The 27,345-nt window shown below is 47.2% G+C and overlaps 1 protein-coding gene and 1 long non-coding RNA gene across 2 annotated transcripts in view; one reads left to right on the top strand and one right to left on the bottom strand.

Annotated features, from left to right (window-relative positions):
* The window catches only part of PEBP4 (phosphatidylethanolamine binding protein 4), a 1,711,365-nt gene that overhangs the window by 818,526 nt on the left and 865,494 nt on the right, over positions 1 to 27,345 (bottom strand). Inside the window, exon 5 of the mRNA XM_069620182.1 lies at positions 3,510 to 3,608. Within this exon, the coding sequence (XP_069476283.1) occupies positions 3,510 to 3,608 (99 nt within the window). The remainder of the gene's footprint in view (positions 1 to 3,509; positions 3,609 to 27,345) is intronic.
* The window catches only part of LOC138493149 (uncharacterized), a 118,161-nt gene continuing 103,619 nt past the window's right edge, over positions 12,804 to 27,345 (top strand). Inside the window, exon 1 of the long non-coding RNA XR_011276280.1 lies at positions 12,804 to 12,874. This is a non-coding gene — a long non-coding RNA (uncharacterized lncRNA). The remainder of the gene's footprint in view (positions 12,875 to 27,345) is intronic.

Below are 27,345 nucleotides of genomic sequence, written 5' to 3'. Positions count from 1 at the left end.
TGTATGCTTCTAGCACTCACGCCTGGTGGCTGATACATGGACACGGGACTCGTGGCACTGCGTGTGTCTGGGACATGCACAATATGGACTGTACGCCTATGATGGCCTAGTACACAAAGATCAATGTCCACACATCTCATTGGTTGATCGTGCACTTTTTATGGCATATGTGATGTCATGTTGAACACCCTATCGACCCGCCACCCAAGTGAGCCCAACACACCCCCTCCACCCCCCTACATCCCCCCCGAACACCAGTGTCCAAAGATGCTCATTGTCAGTGGGCTGTCGCTATTGCAAGCCCCCTCTGCGGGTATCAGGGGCACCCCTGCCTGTGGAGCGCAGGTTCCTTCCAGATCTACGTTGGGGGCTGCCCTGGACGGAGCTTGCAACGGATGATGTGTCTGCCTGCTCACGTCCATGCATGTCCCTAAGGGTTTGCGAGAGCTCAGTGAGCACACGGCGCACTGCGGCAAGTTCGGCACATACGTCCTTGGCCGTCGCATGCAGTTCCCCCCTGAGGCTCTCGGTGCTTCTCTCCATTTGGACTCTCAGGCTCTCGGTGCTACTCTCCATTTGGACTCTCAGGCTCTCGGTGCTACTCTCCATTTGGACTCTCAGGCTCTCGGTGCTACTCTCGATTTGTGCCCTGAGTGTCTCAGTTGATGTTTCTATGTCTGCCTTAGTGCCCCCACATTCATCAGCATGGTCCTTGAGGAGCGTGGCCAGTTGCTGCTGTTGTTCGATCAACTGGTCGAGGGACTGTTGCCTCTGCTGGGCCAAGGCCATTTGCGGGGGTGTCACAGAGGGGCTGTTGTCCTCATGTTGCATTGCCACAGGGCTTGTGGGGGATGGCCAGTCGTCGTCTTGTGGGTGCCCCTGCGTGGTATCCTCATGTTGTACGGGATGGGACAGACAGGGGGATTGGGACAGGTCATGGATGGATCTGACTTCGGCATCCCCGTTTTCTGTGTCGGAGCATGCTGCCATCAATGGGGTGTCACCTATGGTGCTGCTGCCACCGGAGGCAGTGCCTTCTGTGGCATCCATTGGGGGGACCTGTGGTGGTGGTGTTGTGGGCATGCTGGCTGCTGGGGTGCCTGTTGATGTTCCCTCCTCTGTGCTGCCACCTGATTTGTGCTGCTGCCGTGTCTTGATGCGTGCAGCTGAGGTGGAGGGTCTCTGGCCGTTGGTCTTGGCCCTCTTTGCAGGTGTGCTGGTAGGGGTGTCCTGTAGCTCGTCGTTTGGATCGGACCCTGTGGTGGAGTAGAGGAGGGCGAGGGTTATTGGTGGGTCTGTGGGAATTGGAATTGCATTGTGTCACATGCATTGGGGTGGTACCTGAGGGTGATTTGGGCCGGGCCCTTGGAGGTGCTTTGATTTGTGTGTGGAGTGAGGGTGCAGTTGTTTGGCAGCCTGCAGTTAGGGTGTGCCTGCTGCACGTGTAGTGCGTGTATTAGGGGTTTTTAATTATTTATGTATTTATTGTGGGTTTTAACGTGCGCTATCAGGCCGATGTGTGTGGACGTTCTCCTGGACATGTGTTTCTGTTGCACTATGTGGACGCATGGTACTTCACATGGATGGACTGTGTGGATTTGGCATTGTTTTATCTGGCCCACCTACCTGAATCTTCGGATGTCTGCACTCCTTTCTCCATCCCTCCGACTCCCTCTATGCTCTCCATTCCGATGGTGGAGGCACAGATTTCTTCCCAGGGGGTCAACTTGATGGGTGATTCAGGACCTCCCCCGGTGGCTGTGGCAATGTTGCGGTTGGCAGAGAGTATGCTGCGGACGCGTATCCGCAGGTCGTCCCATCGCTTGCGGCATTGCTGTGGGGTGCGGGGTGCGGTCCCCACCGCACTTACCCGCTGTGCCACCAGAGCCCATATGGCCTTCTTGTTTGCAAGTGGCGTCCTGGTCATTTGCGTGCAGAAGACGACGGCAGCATTCTCCTGGAGGGTCTCTGTTAGCACGGTGAGTTCCTCACGGGAGAAGTGGACCTGCCGCTTGCGGTCGCACGCTTTCTTCGCTGCTTTTCCCATTATTCTTGGTTTCGCTAGGGTGGTTGACGGGTTGGGGTGTGTTTCAGGGTAGTGATTTTAGTGGTTGTGTGGTTTTAGTGTATTTATAGTTGTACGCCGGGTTGTTTCCCGTTCCGGGCCCATGTTTTAACTTCCGTTTCCGTATATTTCCGGCCACCGTACTTTCCGGTAGGCGCACACTGCGGTGACCGCTAAGAGGGGTGGCGGTATTGCACCTGGGGCGCCGTACGGCGGCGGTGTGGGCCGTTTTGGGGTCTTTTCCGCCATCGCGGACTTTGCACTTCCGCCATGCCGTGGTGCTCGTGCCCGATGGGTCGGAATGGGCCGCACTTTGCTCCTTCGTGCAATGGCGGAAACGCTATTTACGCTGTGGCGCTCCGGTCAGTCGCTTTCCGCCAGGGTCGTAATGAGGGCCAATGTCTCTTGATCACAACTCACAATCCTCATTTATCTATTTCCCATTTCGTAGCCCACATTGAACTGCAATGGGCTGAAGCCAGTTTCAACCCCTTATGTCGTGTGAGTGTTCATGCATAAAGAGCAATCATTTCAACTGTTATGTATATTTCAACTATTTAACATTATCTCAGCACTAGCAATCACTACATAAATTGCCACAACTACTACACCTATATCAGCAACCACACTGACCACAGAAGTAACAGTGTATGATACAGGTTTTTTCATGTGCATGCGTGCACACACCGATTTCCCTTCATACCACGAGATGCTAGTACCTTCAAAATTCCAATTCATACAATTATAGCTAATCAAAATACTGAACACAAACCAATTATGTCGGAAGCCTCTACTGAGAAATGTCATAGCGGCACCAGTGCCACTCTGGTGGCACACTATGCCACGTGTGCCCAGCTGGACTGATGATTAGTTAATTTCTTGTCTCAACAGTCACCTTGATAACATCCGACTGGCATAACAATCCGTAAAGTCCAGCAACCTAGAGACTGAGCTAGGAAGTAGTGAATTTTGGTTTTCCCTACCCTCCACCAGCGCCACAATTCCCTTTCCTCTGCCCCTCTCTTAAGCCACCCCAAAACACTGGCTCTGTTCCAACCCCACCCGGTCCTGGCACCACCGCCCCCTTCTTGGCTTGGCTCGGCTCGTTTTTGGCTCGTAGAGCTATGTCTGACCCCCTGCCTCTGCCCTGGCTCAGCCCTACCTGTGGGTTCCCTGGCTCCCTCAGCTCTAGGAGGCAACATGGCATCTTGCTGGATTTTAATATTTCTTGTTAAGCAGTGTTGTGGCAGACAGCAGCCGGAAAAAGCTACACAAACAACTGAAATGCATTAATCAATAACAGTGCTGCCAATTATTCAGAATCTGGGTAACCCTTCTATGAGTGGCTACTGATGCGACAAGTAAAATGATTCTTTCACTAAACATGATATCAATACCTTGACTGCAGTGAATGATAAAATGTGATGAAAACCATTGTACTCACCTGGATGTCTGTAACCAACCAGTGTCTCCAAAAGCGCTTAGTGGGTTCTGCGCGGTTCGGGGCATCCGGATCCACCATTATCAGCACGTATTTCTTGTACTGGAAGGCAAGACATAAGGTTAGGTCAGAATCTGTCTAATTCCCAAACAACTCTCCTATACTCTGCAACCAACAAATTCAAGTAGAAACTTTGGCCTGTTCTTTCATTTCAAAGTCCTTCAGAAAATTCCCCCAATGCTTCTAGATTCTGATAAGGCAGTTGTCAGCTCAGCAATAATATCTCCTCATCTGAGGTTCTGAAATGGTCTCCAGAAGTGGCTCTAATATGAAGTCCCGTGTATTATCTGAGGCCGCAAGGTGGCAACACAATTTCCCAATACTGGGCCAGCTTAACTGATTTGGTTCTTGTCACTGTGTATGGCCCATAGGGCATTTTATCTGACATTTTATCAGACAGAATCTGTATTACTGACCTTAATTTGAACATAATATCTCCACATGTACCCCGAGATCCTCTTAACAGAGTACCAACACTCCTTAAGCTTAGTAAAGAAGCCTGTGGGGGAGGGCCTTTGGATTGTATATGGCCAGGCTAGGCCATATTGCCATTTCCACCCACTGCCTGTCCCTCTCCATCCAAAATCTCCAACACCCAGATCTCCAAGAGAATTAAGGACATGCCAACGTTATTTCTAAGCAGTCTTTTGAATGTTAATGGCTTACCAGGCCCTGCTGTAATATGCCCAGATACTAACACCATTTGTCAGCTGTTGCACTCTTATGGTCAGATAAGTGCCATTATGGGAAATGCATATCCATTGCCAACACTGTTGGCTTTGCCCAGACATAAGCAAAAATGGCTGTCTTTGCTAATGCTTGTTTTGCAGCTACATATTCGAATTCCTAGCACGTCTTTCAAACAAAGCTGAGCACGTAGATATTTGCTCCTGACCAGGGACTAGGCTACTGTGCAGTGTAATGCTCTCCTCACCAGAGGAAGTAAGCCATTGGTGGACTGTATCCGATCAGGAAATCATTGTCACACAATGTTAAATCCACATCCTGCGCTCTTGCAGCACACCACTTGCCTGCTTACACACTCATAAGTAACCTTTCTCTGTCACAATCCCAATAAGCACTCTCACAATCTTGTCCCACACTCTCACAGCCACTTGGCATAGTCTTGCAAATACCTCTGACACAAAAAGGTAAAAGAAGCTACAGGAGCCTTCTTTTTTGGTTACAGATATGTCATTGGGAGCAGTTATAAGGTAAGGAGCAGCACTGCCTGTCACGTATTGTGTAAGTGATGTTACAGTTGGTGTCGTTGAAATGTGCAATTTCAGCCAATATTTCAAAACCACATTGACCCTAAAGAAGACCCCTTGAATCGTTGAGTGGCCTCTGCCTGATTTATTTTTTTCCCTAACACTGATGGGCATGAGATGAAAATGTATGCACATCTCCACTCTCTCCGTGGTGTCGTGTCTGAAGCAACCAAGATATGCTACATGTTCTGTATCCATTAAGGGCGACGGCCAGTATATTGTGCTTTGCACAGCTGTCCTGCAACAAGGATACAGTACCATTTTGGATCTGTTAAAGGAGATGCATGTGTTTTGCTGGCCAACCATTCTGTAGTACACACATTGTACAATCACAGCTCTTTCTCTCATTCAATATACATTACAGTTAGGGTTGTCCTGTTTTAGGGGTCTCTTTATTTAACTTATAGGGTGTTTTTCCAATATTATTAAAAAAATCAGAATCTGTGTTTATCAGTGTTTTTCCGTTTGCCCCTTTAAAAAAATCACGGCTAACTGTTTTTTCCAGTGTAAATATAGAAATATTATTTTATTGTTCAGAATTAATATAATACCTCATGCAATACTTTTTCACGGACTCATTACCAATGTGTGCCCCTTTCTTCCCATAAAGACTGATTTGTGAAAAAAACGTTTCCACATTGGGACTGGACACGGGCAAGGCCAAAACATCCAACACACAAACTGATAAATCTGGCCACTGTTGGTGCTTTCCCACTGAATACTCATGTTCCTGGTAATGCAGATTCTCAGGTACAGGCTTTGACAAATAAGCATTAAACTGGGTGCCCACAGTGTCAGTGTCATTAAAATGGTAAAAAATAAATTACATACTTTTCAAAGTCTGGGCTAAATTCTTTCTTGCGGAAGGGATCAAGCACTTGCACGGCATCCCACAAAGAGGCTTCACTCACTTCGAATGACATGGTGGCTGATTCGATGTTTCTACACAGCATTACTTGCCATTTTTCATGCATTGCACAGTAGAATGTCTGAAACCTCTCCTCGAAAGTCCTTTGTTCGCCAAGCTGTAGACATTCCAGTAGTGCACATGTTACAGAGTCAAAGTTGCTAAAAGTGTCACCCAGCTATCTTTCAATAGGAGTTTGACCACCACACCAATGACAATGTACACTTGGTAAATGTATGTGTTTTCAGATTCCAAACTCTTCATTATATCAACTACAGCCGTCATGTTCTCTTGCAAGAATCTAAAAAAACAGATGATACTTGTCTTCACCAATCAATGTGCACCCTCAGATCCTCACATTTCTTGCCTGAGGCCTTGTGATGAAGGAGAAAATCGGTAAAAGGTCGCCACATCAATAGTATGGCGTTCACTTCCTCTAATACAGAGAACCACCGGGTGAAGGAGACATTTGGAATAACCTTTTCTTTCATGACATACAAAGTGCAAAATGTTAGGTATTTGCGTTTGACTTCACATTCATATCTAAATAGTGCACCAGAATGGACCACAGAGTCAACTGCATCCCTAATCAAATATGATGTATTTAAAGCTGCTTTTTAACTCCATCAAGTAAGTGGCAAGGGCCTTGCATGGGGAAGGCCTTGAAATCGGCATTGCCCTTAGATAGACTATCACACAACATTTTCATATAACTTGTGAAAGCAAGCCCCTGAACGATCACACCAGAGAGAATACAATCTGCTAGGGAAGAAAGGCCCAAGTCGATTTTGTAAAGATAACAAGTTTAATCTCATGCGCAGATGAGAGCAACAGCAAAGAACTCTGCTGCCAAGAAAGTTCTGCCAAAGAAAGGTACAAGCAGAAATGTATAAAGCAAAACATCGTCATAAATGACGCAATAGATACCATGACAAACCGCAAGGCTGATTGGATGGACCCTATACAGGTGCTACCTTTATCCATATGGGATGGCAGTTTATTGGTCCCAGCCCAGTCCGTCCATCTTCCATTACGTGGGTGCTGCAGTGCTGATCTACTTCTCACGTCAAAGGTCAGGTATCAAATTAATTATACTCCTACTGTACAGCTTGTTTATCACTCCCACCATGCCCTTGGCTGATCTTAAAACAGGCACACAGGAGGTTCGAGGGCACTCTAACGTTCACACACACATTTCACTCACTCTCTCCGCGCCATCTGTCCCCAAGGTCTCCGCCCTAATTTTGAACTATATTGTATCCCTCCCAGCACCTTGCAATACAAATCACATGATTGTCGCTCCAACAACACACCTTGTCCATCCTCTTTGAACATTTCAAGACTTGTTAACTTGGGGTTGGTGGTCAAAGAGCACCTGGTGTCATGGAATTTGGGGATCTTAGGGATCAGTCAGTTATATGGGCTATAACTTGTGGTCACTCGAGAATGGGCCGGGCCATACTTTGGCCAAAGTGACACAACATGCACACCAGGTGCCAGTCTCTGATCGCGGCCTTCTAGGGCACATTCCCTTTGGGTGAAAGACACATCTTTGCAACACTTTCAAGAACAATGAATAAACAGTGTGGCGGGTATGGGTGCAAACTGTTCTCATGGGAGCTCGGGCATGACAGGAGATTTCTGTAACCTCGTGGATTTCGGTCTAGTGCATGTAATGCCACCTTTACTGCGGAAGCCTTCTTTTCTATCTAAGATTATTAATATCTATGCAAAAATAGCGATGCCGCCCACACCTTGGGCCACACCATATGAATACAATATAATTGATTGTATTAGCATGGGGTTCTGATAAGCAGGAAGGAGTCCCTTTCATTGACTTCCCTCACCCCTTGCTCATCACAGTGCCTTGAATGCACCTTGCATTACTTTAAAGCGCCTGTCGGGGAGGGGGCATCCTCATTGGCCCCTTCCCAACACTTGCAGAATCACTCCAAACGCACACTACATCACTCCAATCCTTCCCAAACTTGCTCGGGACTTTCTGGAGTAATGCTGCAACTGAAATTGCATTACAGGTTTCAACCACCTTGCAATCTGCCATGATATTACAGTGCACCCATCCACTTTTTGGGTCCCAAAAAGTGAAGAGGACTGCCACTGCTGGACCACCATGCATCTCCTTGGACTAACTCTCTGATATGGCCGATGTATGTCATAAAAACCCCAGGTAGGTACTTCTCGTACATTTGAGTGGATCTGGGCAATGTTGTGGCTACTGGGGCCTGTCTGTGGAAAATATTACCAATTGGGCCACTAAGGCACGTGCAAATCATGTGCCACATCTTTTTCCTCATCGCATTTTCTTTTCAAACGCGGCAGTGTCTCCATAAGGGACATTTGGCACAGACCACTTTCACATTTTGGCGAATCTTTCAACCTTAGGTGGATCTTGGAAGAAAATCACTCAGTGATTTGGCTTGAAGTCTTTTCATACAGTTTATATCTTTTTATTTTCATTTGAATGATCACCAACCAAGCACCAAGCTACAGTACAAGGGGTATTGTTCTGGGTCAAGGTCGACACCAATAATCGGACACAATTACAAATCTTGATGACACAAACTGTTATGCAATTGTCGCATTTTCGAGGGATGAAGGGCTGAGGTAGGAAAAATGATATACTGCTCTCGTCTGTGAAAATGGAAATGGTAGCTGCTGATTATGTTGTTGGGAGCCTTTGAAGTGGTAGTTTTTATAGAACTGTCACTTGGAACATGTTTGGCCAGGACAGTCCTTTTTGGTGGGTGACAAAGCACTGTCCACACCAGGGTACATTACAGGCAGAGACACCTCCAGGGGCACTCCCAGGGCTTATTTAATGTGTTCAATGTGGTGTGAGCGAGTGTAAAAACATCCACTGGCGCAGTGTCAAACTCAGGGAGACAAGATTACATGTTAAGATGCGGTTCAATGGTGGCACCAGGCGTAAATGATTAATATTTTGTACGTTGCTGAGTCAAACAATGATCCAGTCACTTCATTCATTCTCACACACCTGGTTGCCCCTGCCCACATGCAGTCCCTTTTTAAGGCCACCATACTGTTAAATGCATTGGTATCATAGTGTTATTTGGTCTGTTACTGTTCTTTCTGCTCTTCCCACAATGGCTATTCCCATCACTCCAGCAAGTGAAGCAAGTGAGCAGCCGAAGGATCTTTATGGAGCTGGCTATACTATTCAGAACGACTAATGGTTACTAACTCAGGATTTATATAATGCTGTCTAGACAATCATCTACAAGACCAATGGCAATGCCCACCCAGAGAAGAGAATTATGAAGCATTTGGACAAGTAAGTGTTGTGCTGACATGGGGAAACTACAGGTCTGTAAACAGCTTCTTCTTCTGATAAGACGACAGTTTGCCAGCTCAAGTCAATCTTATTGCAGGAGCACATGGGCAGTTAACCACAGAAGTAATCAGCACATCGGCTATTGGGATAGAAATGGAAAGAGCAAGTTGTGGATTCTTGTTAATGTGGAGTACAGTATGCATATGTGGGCCATCTTCAGTACACAGAATGTGCAGTCACTGCCAGATACACACTAAAGTGATGTTTGTGATATTAACGCAGGGTGTGCTTGGATGTGTAGTTTCTGCCAGATATGCAGAAAGAGTGAGTTCTCTGCTATTGAGGCAGTGCTTGCTGGGGTGTGTAGTCTCTGCCAAATATGTTTCCACAGTGTGTTCTGCATGATTAGATGTGTAGTCTCTGTCAGATATGCACCACAGTGAGTTGTTTTCTATTAAGAGAGAATTGCTATAGTTTCCACTCATTCGGCGCGTGTACGGTTTGTTATGCTGGGATTTACCCTGTTGCCTTTTTCGGCGCCTGGAAAATGCAGTTCCACAATGTTTGTGATTTTCATTTCTTACAATCTTTTATTCCCTTGAATTAATCAAATGATGATATAGCAGGTGGTGCCGACACGTGAGTTCTCACCTCAACGTCGTCTGCACACCGCGGCCAACCCGCAGTTAATAGGATCGCACGAATCGCAACACAAGACGCAGGCACTGTGAAAGTCGTCTTATGCGGAATAACAAATGCACGCACGCACAAGCGCACCCATGTTCAGAACCCACACGGGTATAGCCCAACCGGGCACGCACCTAGATCCCAGCAATCACCAAATAGGTCAGCACTATTTATAGTATATACACGCTCTGCACAAAAGGCACAAGGGCCCTTCCACGGCAGCCGCTCAAGGCCAGTGAGGGAAGGGTTGCAGGGCACCAGTGCCCTAATTGTGCAAGTCACCTCGACAACTGAACCCCAATTGGGCACATCACCACTCTCGGGACTGCACAATGGTAACGCCTGATACCAAATATGAACTTAACCACAAAACCCTGATTTTACACTATGTCTATCAGCGCAGCCATTGGGCTCGAACTATTTTCAATAGTTTACAACATTTCCTTACTCCTAGGTATTGACCTCTAACAACCATGCAACTGGGCGGAACGAGCCCTCGCCAATACAACTACCCAGTAACTAACGGACCTGCCTGCAACCAGCAGGACCTAAGACAATCCCTCTATATTGCCTACCAGGTGAGACCCGTTGCAACTGACTCAATCATTACCAAATACTCAAAACCACTTAGGACCATTTCCAACCAAAACTTACGGAAATCTTTTCTTTTCTCTCCCTAAACATGTACTAAATACTGTTTTTTTGAAAATTGTCTTTTGCTTCAAAATGTATGAACCAATCTGCAAATTATTATGAAACTGTATATATATCACTCTCACTGGGAATTCAATCACCCACATATAATGTATTCAAACACAAAATGTCACATAATATCAACACAATCACGAATGGGGAATGCCCGATCTGGGGACCACATTGTCACCAAATATGTATCCAATCCTTATGTATTCAAAAACTATAAATGGTAGCCTAGAAAAAGACCTGTTAGGTCAAAACACGTGTCAGAACCACCTGTTATATCATCAATTGATGAATTCAAGGGAATAAAAGATTGGAAGAAATGAAAATCACAAACCTTGTGGAACTGCATTTTTCAGGCGCTGAAAAGGCAATGGGGTAAATCCCAGCATAACAAACCGTACACGTGCCGAATGAGTGGAAACTATAACAATTCTTTCTGGATACAGACAACAGGCACCACGAGCACGGGCCTTTTTACAAGTTTCCACCAACTGGCTGCTACTGCACCAATAACAGAGATGGAGGGCGCGGCAACCCATGGTCCCTGGTGTTCTTAACACAATTGTTTCCTATTAACACAGTGCATGCTGGGATGTGTAGTCACTGCCAGATATGCAGACACAGTAAGTTTTGTGCTATTAACTGACCTTTTCATGAGGGGATGGGAACCCCTCTCAGCCGTGTGTGGGAGACCTACCAGGGAAAAATTCAGAGCCAGTTCTACCCCTAATGTAGACGCTGGCAGTTGGGAGAGAGCCAATTCCTGCCCCCGCCCTCCCTGCCCCCGGGGCTAGCATGTGTTTGTGCAGACCACTGCTCTCAGCTTAGCCTCCTTTGCCATATATTTGTTCATGTCTTCCTGTTATTTTCAGAGCTCCCATATCAGAATCAGAAGTGTTGCAGCCAGAAGGGAGATCAGAAACACTGCTTGACCACCACAAAGGTCGGTTGCCAGCGTTACACAGTGAAGAAACCGAGAAGCTGCACACATAGGCGGCAGAACAGAGGATTTCGCTGAGCTACCGAACAGAAAAGACAAGCCCACACAATAACCTAAAGGCCGCCTAGACCATCGGGAACCAACAGGGGAGATGGACCCAACCTCCCCTGATAGACTTACTGTGAGACCACCAGAGAGCTGGGTTCTTGGAACAGGAACATGGACACTGGCCTACCTGGGTTGCCATTTCCAGTACGCAGGGAGCACCCGCAGAAGAAGTGGGCAAGGCTTAGCCCGCTACTCATGCCTTTCCACATTACACTCACACCATGGGTGGGAAAGAAAGGACCAGAATGGCCATGGAAAGAAATACAGTCCTGGAAAGGAGAAGAGCATATAAACCGGGAGGAGGATGCAGGAAGTGTGAGTTTTTCACGTGAGACCACAGGTGGAGGATGACCAAGAGACCAGGAGGAAGGAAGGAAGGAGCGGTGGATTGTACAGACGTATTGTGGAGCAGGTGACGTATTGGCTACAGAGTGCAAGTGGTAGTGCAGTTTGAGTGTTAATGCTTGTGCGGTAAGCATATAGACAAAGTAGTGTTTGGAGTGGTTGTGAAGTGAATGAGTACTTAGTGAAAGGAGGGTGGCTCTGCAGTTTAGTGTGGAGGAGGCAGTAGTAGTTTGGAAGAAGGAGAAGTCGAGTGGAGGAGGGAGAAGTGAGGAGGAGGGAGCAGTAGTGTGGGGAAGGAGAGCTGACATCAAAGGATAGAGGAGAGATCTAGGAGGCGCGAAAATATTTAAGGAACAGAAGATTATTAGGAGTAGCTAGATGTAGTACAAGAATAGTAAGAGTAGAAAAAGGGAAAGGAAAATAGTTGAGGATCCCTCCTGTATTAGATCAGGGACTTTTTTTCCATGTGTATAGTGAGTGCTCGCATCATTGCATTCTGATTACACATAAGGGTTATGAAACCAGTCTGTTGAAGGGTAGGCTGATTAAGTAAAGAATTTTCGGGGGCAGGTATTCACTTTATTTACGCACTATTGATGAAATTCACATTATCCACTTATCCAATCATTTTAGTAATAATTCTACATTTGTGTAGCAAGAACGAAGTTGAGACCGCCTCAAGATGGCGACTATATTCGCATGTCAAACGACATACATGATCATATGTTGCTTTAGGCAATGTGAATAACGGCAGTTCTCCGATGGAGGCTATGAAGTAGTGAATTCTAACTTACATTTTTTTTGTAAGTTTAACAGATGCCATCATTTTCATTTAATGATAGATAATGCACTTTACATTCCAGAGTTTCTTCACAGCTAGTGACATGCCCCTAGGTGGCAGGCACGTCATTGCGTTACATGCCACGTCTAGTGTCACGTGATTGACGTTAAGCGTTTATTACGACGAGCGCAGGGCAGGAGGCTAGGCATCCCAGCTGTTTCTGCCCCGCAACTCGTAACTTGAACATCTAATAGGTAAGATCAGGTTCAGTGTCCTGCTCCACTAGGGAACTGGGTACATAATGGGTACCAGTGCAGGATTATGTACTTGGTTCTCACTTTTAGACTTTTCAGAGGAGGACAGACTTGTTCATTGAGCTTATTACAGTGATTAACTCACCCACAACATATTCTGCCTAGTGACTGCAATTCACTTATTTCTTTTTAGTTTCATTAATTCCTTTGTTTATGTCTCTGTTTTATCAGCTGTGTGGGGACCTCTTTGGAAAGTAGGGGCTAGACATTGAGGGGTTCTTTTTCTAAAAGCTCTATATTGCAGAGTGGATCGCAATGTGTACACACATGCAGTTTAGTCCCCACCATGTAATGTTCCTTGTTTGCACTACGAAGTACACAAATTCATGTAAAAATGGCAAAAATTGGTTTACACGCCTTTTTTGCACTTCGTATTGCAAAGGAATGTAAATGTCTCTCGCAGTGTATGCACTGTGCGAGGCATTTACAGCGGATTCCTGGCTGAAAAGCACTGTTTTGACAGGTGGAGTGGAAATGGAAGGCAAACATGATAATCCCATTCTGCTCTCCCATTCCGATTCCCAAAACGACCAAAATCGGCTTTAACATTACTTTTTGCTCTCTAGGGGATTCAAAACATTATTGTTTATTTACTATCTGCCTCATTAGGAGGTCGGTGGTATGCTATAATTTTGGAGATAATTCTGTCACCCGCCCTTTTTTGCCTGGTAACTGAATTACCACCAATTTAAGTGCACCACCAACTTCTGAGTTGGCACATACCTCCAACTAAGTGCAATCATCCACTTTACTGCCAAAAACTGGTGGACTTTCTTTCCACTGGCATAATAACCACTCACGCTAATTCCACCAAACCGGCCATGGAGTCCCATGAATAGGGATTACCACTGCATTAGCGTCACTTGCAACCCCATGGTAAATCTACCAGAACAAGTAGCGGTATCGGCAATGGAGTCTGGCAGTAATTCCAACGGAATTACCATAACATTCTGAATAAGGATGATGTGTGTTTTGAGAGTTATTGTGATGCAAAACTAATAAAGATATCAAGCAATTAAGTTTAATTCTGCTACTGGTTTCTCTTTTTCAACCTTGTTTAGGTTATTACTGCATTGGTTGCAGGGTTTTTCAAGTCAGGCAGTTGTTTTCCTTTCCCTTGTGGTTCAACCCTTCCAAGATGCTTTTCGTTTCCCCACATGTCAGTGCTGCACAAAGAGGCATAGAGGCACTAGCTGTGTCGTGTCATGTTCTAAATCTATCTTGTTTACTTCTAAGCGCGACTCTGTTGATACCGTATGTGCCATTATCCAACAGGGTAGGATGAGGTGCCTGGCAAGGTAATCGAGTGGAGGACTTCCACCAGAGATGGACTGTGTTCATATGCTATGTACCATGCCCTTCCACTCTTGATTAGTTACCAAAGGTTGAGAAAGTGCTTCGCATGGTCATCGAGTGGGGCACTTCCATCAGGCCTCGACTGTTGATCTGGTATGCACCCTGCCCTTCCACTCTCTATTAGAAACTGTAGGTTGTGCAGGAGCCTGTCAAGGTAATCGAGTGGGGGTCTTCCATCAGGCCTCGACTGTTGATCTGGTATGTACCCTGCCCTTCCACTCTCTATTAGAAAGTGTAGGTTGTGCAGGAGCCTGTCAAGGTAATCGAGTGGGGGGTCTTCCATCAGGCCTCGACTGTCGATCTGGTATGTACCCTGCCCTTCCACTCTCTATTAGAAAGTGTAGGTTGTGCAGGAGCCTGGCAAGGTAATCGAGTGGGGGGTCTTCCATCAGGCCTCGACTGTTGATCTGGTATGCACCCTGCCCTTCCACTCTCTATTAGAAACTGTAGGTTGTGCAGGTGTCTGGCAAGGTAATCGAGTGGGGGTCTAGCGACTGTTGATCTGGTATGTACCCTGCCCTTCCACTCTCTATTAGAAACTGTAGGTTGTGCAGGTGTCTGGCAAGGTAATCGAGTGGGGGTCTAGCGACTGTTGATCTGGTATGTACCCTGCCCTTCCACTCTCTTAGAAACTGTAGGTTGTGCAGGTGTCTGGCAAGGTAATCAAGTGGGGGTCTTCCATCAGGCCTCGACTGTTGATCTGGTATGTACCCTGCCCTTCCACTCTCTATTAGAAAATGTTTGGTTGTGCAGGTGTCTGGCAAGGTAATCGAGTGGGGGTCTTCCATCAGGCCTCGACTGTTGATCTGGTATGTACCCTGCCCTTCCACTCTCTATTAGAAAGTGTAGGTTGTGCAGGTGTCTGGCAAGGTAATCGAGTGGGGGACTTCCATCAGAGCTCGACTCTGTGGATATCGTATGTACCATTTTTGATTAGTGTAGGTTGCAAAGGTTCTTGGCAAGGTAATCAAGAGGAGGACTTGCATCAGGGCTTGACTGTTGATATGGTATGTACCGTGCCCTTCCTATCTCAATTAGTTACTGTAGGTTGTGAAGGTGTCTGGCAAGGTAATCAAGTGGGAGACTTCCATCAGGGCTCGACTCTGTTGATCTGGTATGTACCCTGCCCTTCCACTCTCTATTAGAAATTGTAGGTTGTGCAGGAGCCTGGCAAGGTAATCGAGTGGGGGTCTCCCATCAGGCCTCGACTGTTGATCTGGTATGCACCCTGCCCTTCCACTCTCTATTAGAAACTGTAGGTTGTGCAGGTGTCTGGCAAGGTAATTGAGTGGGGGTCTTCCATCAGGCCTCGACTGTTGATCTGGTATGTACCCTGCCCTTCCACTCTCTATTAGAAACTGTAGGTTGTGCAGGTGCCTGGCAAGGTAATCGAGTGGGGGACTTCCACTGACTGTTGATATGGTATGTACCCTGCCCTTCCACTCTCTCTTAGTTTCTGTAAGTTGCAACTGTGCCTGGCAGGGTAATCGAGTGGAGGACTTCCATCAGAGCTCGACTCTGTGGATATCGTATGTACCCTGCCCTTCCACTCTCCATTAGTTACTGTAGGCTGGGAAGGAACCTGGCAAGGTAATCAAGAGGAGGACTTGCATCAGGGCTTGACTGTTGATATGGTATGTACCGTGCCCTTCAACTCTCCATTTGTTACTGTAGGTTGCTAATGTGCCTGGCAAGGTAATTGAGTGGGGGAATTCCATCAGGGCTCGACTGTTGATATGGTATGTACCCTGCCCTTCCACTCTCCATTAGTTACTGTAGGTTGTGAAGGTGCCTGGCAAGGTAATCAAGTGGGAGACTTCCACCAGGGCTCGACTCTGTTGATATGGTATGTACCCTGCCCTTCCACTCTCCATTAGTTACTGTAGGTTGTGAAGGTAATCAAGTGGGAGAGTTCCATCAGGGCTCGACTCTGTTGATATGGTATGTACCCTGCCCTTCCACTCTCCATTAGTTACTGTAGGTTGTGAAGGTGCCTGGCAAGGTAATCAAGTGGGAGACTTCCATCAGGGCTCGACTCAGTTGATATGGTATGTACCCTGCCCTTCCACTCTCCATTAGTTACTGTAGGTTGTGAAGGTAATCAAGTGGGAGACTTCCATCAGGGCTCGACTCAGTTGATATGGTATGTACCCTGCCCTTCCACTCTCCATTAGTTACTGTAGGTTGTGAAGGTAATCAAATGGGAGACTTCCATCAGGGCTCGACTCTGTTGATATGGTATGTACCCTGCCCTTCCACTCTCCATTAGTTACTGTAGGTTGTGAAGGTGCCTGGCAAGGTAATCAAGTGGGGGACTTACATCAGAACTCGACTCTGTTGATATGTTATGTACCCTGCTCTTCCACTCTCCATTAGTTACTGTAGGTTGCAAGGGTTCCTGGCAAGGTAATCAAGAGGTTGGACTTCCATAAGAGCTCGACTCCGTTGATACGGTATGTACCCTGCCCTTCCACTCTCCATTAGTTACTGTAGGTTGTGAAGGTAATCAAGTGGGAGACTTCCATCAGGGCTCGACTCTGTTGTTATGGTATGTACCCTGCCCTTCCACTCTCCATTAGTTACTGTAGGTTGTGAAGGTGCCTGGCAAGGTAATCAAGTGGGGGACTTGCATCAGAACTCGACTCTGTTGATATGGTATGTACCCTGCCCTTCCACTCTCCATTAGTTACTGTAGGTTGTGACGGTGCCTGGCAAGGTAATCAAGTGGGAGACTTCCATCAGGGCTCGACTCAGTTGATATGGTATGTACCCTGCCCTTCCACTCTCCATTAGTTACTGTAGGTTGTGAAGGTAATCAAGTGGGAGACTTCCATCAGGGCTCGACTCAGTTGATATGGTATGTACCCTGCCCTTCCACTCTCCATTAGTTACTGTAGGTTGTGAAGGTGCCTGGTAAGGTAATCAAGTGGGGGACTTGCATCAGAGCTCGACTCTGTTGATATGGTATGTACCCTGCCCTTCCACTCTCCATTAGTTACTGTAGGTTGTGAAGGTGCCTGGCAAGGTAATCAAGTGGGAGACTTCCATCAGGGGTTGGCTGCTGATATGGTATGTACCCTGCCCTTCCATTCTCCATTAGTTACTAGCCGTTCTCGCACAAGGTCAGGCGCCGTAAAACCACTGGGCGCATTATACATCCTGAATAACATAGCATAGGGTGGGGAGGTGCCTGGCAGGGTAATCAAGTGGGAGACTTCCATCAGGGCTCGACTCTGTTGATATGGTATGTACCCTGCCCTTCCACTCTCCATTAGTTACTGTAGGTTGTGAAGGTGCCTGGCAAGGTAATCAAGTGGGGGACTTGCATCAGAACTCGACTCTGTTGATATGGTATGTACCCTGCCCTTCCACTCTCCATTAGTTACTGTAGGTTGTGAAGGTAATCAAGAGGGGGACTTCCATCAGGGGTTGGCCGCTGATATGGTATGTACCCTGCCCTTCCATTCTCCATTAGTTACTGTAGGTTGTGAAGGTGCCTGGCAAGGTAATCAAGTGGGAGACTTCCATCAGGGGTTGGCTGCTGATATGGTATGTACCCTGCCCTTCCATTCTCCATTAGTTACTAGCCGTTCTCGCACAAGGTCAGGCGCCGTAAAACCACTGGGCGCATTATACATCCTGAATAACATAGCATAGGGTGGGGAGGTGCCTGGCAGGGCAGGGTAATCGAGTGAGAGACTTCAGCCATCGCTGTTGGGAGAAGGCTAAAAAGCCCAAACAAAGCGCATATTAAAAACACTTTTGGGATCGAACTTCAAAAGCTTAAAAAAAACAGGCCTCCAAAAGAGGGAAATGCAGGCCAGGTACGAAACAACCAACCGCTGGTAATCCATTTGCTTACCCTGCCAGGTAGGATTTCAGTCGCAGGACGAATTCCGTTCTCTCCATGATGCTGAAATATTAGCCTGCTGGTAGTTCGCTGTCGTGGGGCTATTGGGGTTGTTTTTACCCAGTGCCCTATGGCTTTTGCAGCTTTTGGTGCAGCTAGCGGATGCAGTAGAGTTCTAAACGTGGTACTGGGGCTCTTAAGCAGTCTCTCTGTGTTTCGGCACAGTCATTCAGGCACTTTGGGGCAGTGAATGAAGGCCGTGCCTACGCAGGCAGTGGCAAGCCCTGACGTTCTGATTGGACGAGCTCCATGACACTTGAGCCGATGTCTGGCTACCTACATCCTTAGAATGCAGTACAGACAAGTCCACCGACCTAATGTGTCTGGATCAAGATGCAGCTCCTCGTCCACGTGCTGCGAGGAGGGGGCAGAACACATCCTCTCTCGTGTATGAGGGGGCAGAACACATCCTCTCTCGTGTATGAGGGGAAAGAATGCACCCCTTAAAGAACAGAATGGCATGGAGGCTAAAGCACAGCTCTTGGTGCACCAAGTACAGCCCTTCAGGTGGAAGGGGTAGAATGAAGCCCCTCTGGTGTACAACGTGACGGAACGTTACAAAAGAGAGCAGAATAAGGGGTGGGGGCTGTCTCCTGCGCCAGCTGCGCACCAGGGAACATGATAAAGCTCCCCTGCTACTATGTATAGTATATATTCTGCAAGCATACGAAGATTCACATTTTTTTGGTCTAGTAAAAAGGGGAAAGAGAATAATATGCTTCGAAAAGAGCCACTTAGCGCGCGCTTTACAATTTCACAGAAACCCTTGTGTATGTAGCTATGGTGTAAACCCGCCCGGGAAGGAGGAGAGAGGCGTGCAGGGGTTAATACGCCCTTTGCAGGAATGCCGACACATGGATGCCGGGGAGGGATGTGCAGGATTGGGCGCTTTAGGGTCCCAGGCATACGCCCAGGTTCTCCCCTGGACACGCGCGTTACATCTATAATGATCCTCCGGATGCAGGCCCGCGCGTGGGTCTTTTCAGCAGGGGGAGGGGGGGGCTGGCTAATTGATCGCGAGTCGGGTAACGCTCCCCGGGAAAGAATCTGTTACCAGCGCGCGAATGCGCAGCCACTTAAGCGCTCGCTTTACAGATCCGTGTGCCACCTGCAGGCACAGGTTTTAAGGACGGCGCGTCCAACTCTCCATCGCCCCTTTCAGGTTCATAAACTGAGTATAATTAATTAGATAATGACTGCTCTGAGGAGAGGGAGGACTCTGGCATGAAGCACAATATAAAAGTGTCGCATTATTATAATTCAGCAGGAAGGCATTCAATAATAAGCACGTTGGTTTTCCTGCGCGTGTCACCCTGGACAGGTTGTATAAAGCGCCAGTCCCCACCTAGCAGGCTATGCACTCAGGGATATTCTGAAAGCGCCATCGCGCTGGATTGGGATGTTGCTGGGAATCTGAGATATTCATTTTTGAGCACAGATTCTTGGCCAGGTTCACAAATATCTGGCAGAAGCTGTGGTGGAGGAGGGGGTGAATACAAATAACCATAACACAGCGATAGGTGGCCTGGCAGAGGGGAGAGTGGCCAGTGGCTCTCCAACCAAAGCCAGGGCTGTTCACGGCAGTGTTTGCCCGCCTACAGAATTATGCCCCAGGTGCTAAAAGTACACAAAAAAGGGGGAAGACCCAAGGAAACGGCCCACGCAGTGCGCAGAGCGCTTTGCATTTGAATGGGCAGGTGCTGCACTTGAGATGCACTTACCCGACTCCAGGGAAACATGGTGCTGAGGCAATAGACGTGCCTACAGAGGGGCAAAGGGGGGCAATTGCACCACTCCCCCAACTGGGGCCTTATTGAAAGCAGGTTTCCCACATGCTGGGCACCCTATTGTTTTATAAATGTGATCTTACAATTGCATTCAAACAACAAAAAGAAGATTGAAATGCACTTCTTATCTTTAATTCGACCAGTTTTCTTTAAACTGTGTTCACTTTTTTTCTAACTACCCCGCAAATAGTCTACAATGTTTTTTCCAATTCCTTTCCATTTTATTGCAGGGTATACTTCTAGAGAGTTTATTTACTTGTCAAATTTCTTAATCTGAAGTAAATGCTTCTATTGTGCTGACCGCAGTTGTAAGGAAACTATGCTGTGGGTTCATGGGTGCCAACTGTTGATTCTCACTCTGGGGGCAGACATTCCCAGGCCCCCTGAATATGTGCAAGCGCCAGCCCAACCAATCACATGGCAAACACGTTCATATTACAGCATCTCATTTTTTGTTTGTTATCAGGAATTGCAAAAAGCCATAAGATGTACAGCTAGCTTTAAGCATAATACATTGCAGCAATAGTCACTCAACCACCTGCTGACCCACCTTTTAGCTAGGATGTGTCACTCAACCTACATATAGGACTCAGATAGCCCCATCCTGCCTTTCTCCTCTTGCTTCTACTAATTTCCTCACACATAGAAATTATATATATCAGGCAGCCAAACTATGACGAGGAGAAGTGAGGAAAGAGTGAATAAAGCACTGCCACGAGGAAGAGCAGGGCGATGCAGAGTCCTACGCGGAACAGGTACAAACATGCTAGCTATTAGACGCTAAGAAGAAATCAGGACAAACAACTGTCAAGGGACTCTCCTCAGTCTGTCCTGCCCCAGAGCAGCTTCATGCCAGGGGGAACAGAGCACCGCGAAGATGTCCCGCGGCAGGCCCGAACACCTGGAGCAGAGAGGTGGAGAACGACAAGGCGGGAAGAACCAAACTTACCTGGTTGTGGGAGAATCCGTCGTCCAGTGACAGAACCCAAGCCACTTGAGTGGTCCAGGCGAGACCCGACATTCAGAGAGAAACCCAGCATGGTGGAGACGTCGCGAACCGAAAGGAGACACCGAGAGCCCAGGCGAAGATGCAGATGCTTGCTGGTGTTGCAGAGGACCGAACCCCTTGCAGACCAAGTACAAAGGAATGCAGAGGGGGAACAAGAAGGCCCCTGAGGCTGTAGTTGGAAGGAAGTGCAGAGCCATCTTGCTCATCCCAGTCGGACCGAGAAGTTAAGAACGGAGGGGGTGAAAGAGCACCCAAAAGAGATTGAAAGAGAGGCCTGGCAGGAAAGTGAACTGGGCCTAGTTAAAAGACATTTAACAGCTGAAAGAGGGGTCAAGGACCCAGAAATTGAGGGAGACCAGTGGAGAACGAAGGGGGTGAAAGAGCGCCCCAAAGAAACTGAAAGAGAGGCCTGGCAGGAAAGCGAACCCGGCCTAGCTAAAGAGACATTATAGAGTTGAACAAGGGGTCTGGGACTCGCAGAACGAGATGAGAAGTCCAGGGGAAGAGAATCTTTGGCCCAAAGCATGATAAGTCTAGGGAAAGACAACCTTTGGCATAGGTTACGAGTAGAACAGGGGAAGAGAACCTTTGACACAATTTGCAAGAGGTCCAAGGGAAGAGACCATTTGGCACAAATCACGAGAAGCCCAAGGGGGAGGAGAAGAATAAGTTACTTACCCCTGGTAATGTCCTTTTGACTGGATGTTCTTCCCACGTATTCCTTATCTTATGATATTGCCAATAGCCAGCTTAGCTGCTTCGGAAAGAAATGTCAGCAGAGGGCGCTGCGTGTTGATGCCTGTCGACTCAATTTCCCTGGGCTGCCTCCGTCTCAACGTTAACATCACCAGAGGCATATATAGCGCGTGCAGCATCCGTTGGCTTCAGTCCCGATTTTACGAATGTAGCATCTATCCCATACCTGACAGTTACTCTTTCTGAGAGAGCGCAGACTACAATAGCAAAAGACATTTTACTGCAGGGTAGGTTGGGAGGGGTGATAAAGAATACGTAGGAGGAACATCCAGACAGAACTTGCTCTTTGAATGGATTGTGTCTGCCCATGTTTTCCTTATCTTATGATAGACTCCCAAAGCAGTTTCTAGTATTTCCGGAGGAGGGAGTCAGAATTTCTTGTGACAATTTAGTCATTCTCATGGGCCTGTGTGCAAAGAATGCAACACTGCCTTACCAAAAAAGCCTTTCCGGCCTGAAGAAGAATCCAAACTGTAATGTTTGGTGAAAGCATGTACGGATGGCCATGTGACAGCCACACACATTTCATTTACTGGTACTCCCCTCTGTAATGAAGAGGAAGTTGTCATGCCCTTGGTCGAATGAGCCTGAAGGCCTTATGGAGGATCTTTTCCCGCCAGTCTGTAGCATTCAGATATTGCCAGTATTATCCATCTGGAAAACGTCTGTTTAGTGATTGCCATACCCAACTTGTGGCCGAGTAGCCAACGAACAGTAGCCATCTTGTCTTAGTTTTGCCATTCTGGTGATATAGAAACTTAGTGCACGTTTAGGATCAAGCCTGTGTAGCCTCTCCTCTTCCTTCCCAGGGTGCGGAGGAGGGTAAAATGATGGTAATGTTAATTTCTGAGTCAGATGGAATTCAGATACAATCTTGGGTAAAAAGGTGGGTTTCGCCTTCACGACCACCTTGTCCTTATGAAAAATAGTGTATGGAGGCTTGCATATAAAAGCCTGAAGCTCACTCACCCTTTGGGCAGATGTAATGGCTAGTAAGAAAATGGTTTTTAAGGTTAGCAGCCTCAATGGACAGGAGTGTATATTCTCGAAAGGAGCACACATCATACATATCAACACCAAGTTGAGATCCCAAACCGGGACTTGAAAAGGGGTCAGAGGGAAAACCTTTGTCAAACCTTTTAGGAATTTTATTATTAGAGGAATTTTGAAGTAAGATACCTCCTCCGAAGTGCGCTTAAATATAGAAAGCGCTGCAAGATATCCTTTAATAGTACCAATCTGGAGCCCCAGATTTGCTAGGTGTAACAAAAAGGATAATAACATGGGTGTATTACATGTAAATGGATCAAAATTGTTATCTCTACACCAGTTGCAGAATTTGTTCCAACGGCTGCAGTACAAAGACTTAGTTGCTGGCCTTCTGGCTGAAAGCAAAATCTCCATTACGTCATCCGGGAGGTCCCGATGCTTGTATCTCAGCCTCTCAGAAACCATGCGTGAAAGCTGAGTGACTTGACCTCTGGATCGAGAACCCGACCTTCCTCTTGCGAGAGAAGGTTCTCTCTTTGTGGGTGACGTATTGGAGGGCAGGTGGACATGTCCAGAAGGTCCAGGTACCATGTCCTCCTGGCCCAATCAGGAGCAATTAGGATCATGGATTTTGCAAACATTCTCAACCTCCCGATCATGTGAGGAATGACAGGCACTGGAGGAAATGCGTACAGGAGTGGAAATTCCCAATCCACCACAAACGTGTCTCCTAGAGCTCCTCTTGGGGGAAATTCCCTGGAGTAGAAAAGTTTGCACTTCTGGTTGACACTGGTTGCGGTCAAATCCACTCGAGGGGTTTGCCCAAAGGGTGAAGATCTCTTGGTGGACTTCGTGAGCTAGTTCACACTCGTGGGAGACTCTGCTCTGCCTGCTCAGAGCATCCGCCGTTGTATTCTCCACTCCGGCAAGGTGAACTGCTGATATGGGGATCCCTTCTCAGATTACCCAGTACCAGAGCTGAATTGCCTCTATGCACAGTGGTAGTGACCCTCCACCTCCTCCTTTGATGAGGTAGTACATGGCCACTGTGTTGTCAATCATTATCAGTAAATTTTTCCCCGTACAGAGGGCAGAAAGGCCTTCAGCGCTAGTCTGATTGCCCTCATTCCAAAATGTTGATGTGTAGTTTGGACTCCGATGGAGACCAACAACTGCAGATTGTCAGATCGTTGGCGTGGGCTCCCCACCCCATGAGTGAGGCATCCGTCACTACTGTTATCTCTGGCCATGGCTGCCAAAAAAGGTTCTCCTTTCAGAATGTTCTCCTGGCAGGCCCACCATCGAAGATCCTGTGAGACTCTGCTCGGGATCTGTAGGAGAGCTGACATCCTTCCTGAGAATTGGGACCACTGAGTTCTGAGAGCCCATTGGAGAGATCTCATTCTCAGGCGAGCCTCTGGCAACAGAAAAATGCAGGATTGAATGAGGCGGAGCAACCTCAGAAAATCAAAGGCTGGGAGATGCTGGACACTCTGGAATTTGGTGACCACCTGCAGAATGTCTTAAGCCCTCGCCTCTTGTGGCGAGGCTCTTCCCAGGGATGCATCCAGGACTGCTCAAATGAATTGGAGCCTTTGCAATGTATCATGTGAGACTTCTTGAAGTTGAGGAAGAAGCCCAGTCTGTGAAGGGAATGACAGGTGAAGCTGAGATGTTCCAGGGCCTGTTCTGGGGAACTGGCCCTGATCAGCAAATTGTCCAGGTAGGGGTAGACGTGAATACCCCCTCTCCTGAGACTTGCTGCCACTACTGCCATTAATTTGGTTAAAACCCTCAGGCGGAGGTCAGCCCAAATGGCAGAACTCGAAACTGATAATGAGAACCGTCAACAGCGAACCTCAGGTACCTTCTGTGCTTGTGATAGATTGGCACATGAAAGTAAGTATCCTGAAGGCCCAATAATACCACCCAGTCTTGAAGCTGGGGGGCCTGAAGGATCTGAGAAAGGGTTACCATCTTGAACTTGTCCTTCCTGAGGAACTTGTTCAAGTCTCTTAAATCCAAGATGGGTCTCAATCCTCCATCCATTTTGGGAATTAGAAAGTAAAGGGAGTACCAACCCTTGTTCCTCTCTGCTACAGGTACTGGTTCTATAGCACCCTTCTCTAGCAAGGTTAATATTTCCTGCAGACGGAGCAGATCTGGAACTTTGAAAGAGCTGTTCCCCGGTGGATGACTCTGAGGCTTTTTTTTAGAAAGGGAAGGCAGTAACCCAGAGGAACTGTTTCCAATGCCCATGCATCTGAAGTAATATTTCAAAGATTCTTGGCTACAGCGGTCTGGTCCAACATGGCGACATGTTCTGTCCAGTCCTATCCATTACACCAAGCATCACTCAGTAAAGTAGGTCGCGTCTCACCGGGTTTGTGGTTTAGCCAAGGAAAGACCACCTATATATATGAGTGAGATAGAATAACCCGGAGAGAGACTGCGCCCAATGTTCAAAAAGTAGTTTATTATTTAAACAAAGTGCCCTTTGTGATGACACGTGTTTCGGTCTTCTTTGAGACCTTTTTCAAATCAGGGCTTGATTTCTCTAGGGCGCCCCCTCGAGACATTGGAAGCACGCAATTAGACGCGATATAACGTTCTTAAGGGATCTAACCCGAATATTGAGGAGCGGATCAGTTCTGCTAAATCTAATAGGCACACTAGAGAAATCGAGCCCTGATTTGAAAAAGGTCTCAAGGCAGACCGAAACACGTGTCATCACAAAGGGCACTTTGTTAAAATAATAAACCACTTTTTGAACATTGGGCACAGTCTCCCTCCGGGTTATTCTATCTCATCTGAAGTAATAGCCTGTCATTCCTTCAGATGCTGTGAGAATCTGTCTCCCACTGCAGTCTTTTGAACTAAGACCTCAGAGAGGTTTTGGGGCAGCTGATGGCAAAGTAGCCGCTGCTGAGGCGGGCCTAGTACCTCTTCCCCGTGTACCATGGGGGAATCTTCTTTGGCCTCTTTGCGCTGACTGTCCTCTGCCGCTTCCAAATATGGAATAGTGACAAAAGGACCTACCCCTTCAGGGCATACCTGTGGGGAGAATTGGAGGTTGTCTAATCGCAGCACCAAGGGATTTGGCTGCAGCCTTTGAAGTTTGCAGTTTCTCTAGACTTTCATCAGCCTTGTTACCAAACACATTTGTTCCATCAAAGGGCATGTTAAGCAGTCTGGATTTTACATCTGGAGCAAATCCTGTCTTCCTTAACCAGACAAACCTGTGCATAACTGTACTAGCTGCCATTGCTCTGCTGATACTGTCAGCGGAGTCAAGACCAGTCTGGAGGGATTCACACATAGCATCGTTTCCACCCTTGACTATGTTCAAAAACCTGTCTTGTTCTTCCCCTTAGGGGATATGCTCAGCCGCCATGGAAATACACACCCAAAGGGTATGAGTGAACCTAGCCAACATGCACGTGGCATTTACTGACTTCAGGGCCATACTTCCAGCCGCAAAAACCTTCTTGGCTAGAGCGTCAGAACGCTTATCATCCCTGTCAGGAGGGATAGTAGGGTAGGCATTTTGTCTTGTGGTTGAGGTGGCAGCCTGTACCACCAGACTCTCCAGAGTTGGGTGCTTTGACAAATAATAGGGATCACTGTTTGACACCCTGTATTTAGAAGTCAGTTTCTTGTTGACTGCCAGATTCAATTCAGGCGACTCCCAATTGGTAGTTACAAGCTTTTGTAAAGCTGCAAGAAAAGGCACAATTGGGTCTTCCTGAGAACCCCTGTCCAGAATATCGGTCAGGTCATTCTGTTCGAAACCTGGGCCTGGTCTAGCCCATCCCATGTACTCAACTACCCTTGACATTAACTGCTTATATGTTACTTCTGTATGATCAGATGGATCTGATCTGCCAAACTCTACCTCTGGTGAGGTGTCCAAACCATTGGCATCATGCATGCACTCTTCAAGGTCTTTTATTCTGCATTATTCAGAAATTAGGGCCTCAGGGACTGATGGCGTACCATACTGGAGGCCAAAAGGTCTTGATTCATCTGATGATGGATCTGCGTCCTCATAAATCGAGGAAAGAGACTTGAAAAAGTCAGCCCTATGTAGAGGTTATATGTTTTTTCAATGATACCCGATGGGGCCATGATATTCATTGACAAATGTGCCGAAATTGTCAATACAATCGACATTGAGGGCTTTGATCCCTGCGTCCATCGACTTCGATGCCTGTAGCATCAAGGAGCTCAAAGCCTGATGCGTCAATTGACTTTTGATGGGCTTTTGGCACCAATGGCGTCGATGGCGTGTCTTTTGGCGCCAATGGCGTCAATGAAGAGTCTCTTGGTGCTGATGGTGTTGAAAACTCAGTCGTCAAAGGGACTTTTTTCTTTGACTCAAGAGATCCTTGGAATGCTCTCGAGAAGTTGTGCCTGCCGGGCTTGAAGGCGCACAGGTTTTATGTTTATTGTGTCTTTCGACCTGAGCATGGCTTTTGACAGTACTCGAGGAAGTCCCATCATTTTGAGTCTAAACTCTTACCACTCAGCTGGGGACGCTGTTTTTGTTGAACATATGCCATTGTTTCTTCGAGTGTCTTGACAATGACGAATGGTGGGAACC

Source organism: Ambystoma mexicanum, chromosome 10 (assembly GCF_040938575.1).
Source record: "Ambystoma mexicanum isolate Mex_15411 chromosome 10, UKY_AmexF1_1, whole genome shotgun sequence".
In the NCBI taxonomy this organism is placed as follows: domain Eukaryota; kingdom Metazoa; phylum Chordata; class Amphibia; order Caudata; family Ambystomatidae; genus Ambystoma; species Ambystoma mexicanum.
Note: the sequence above shows the minus strand (reverse complement) of the source record. Positions and strands in the feature narration are given on the sequence as shown.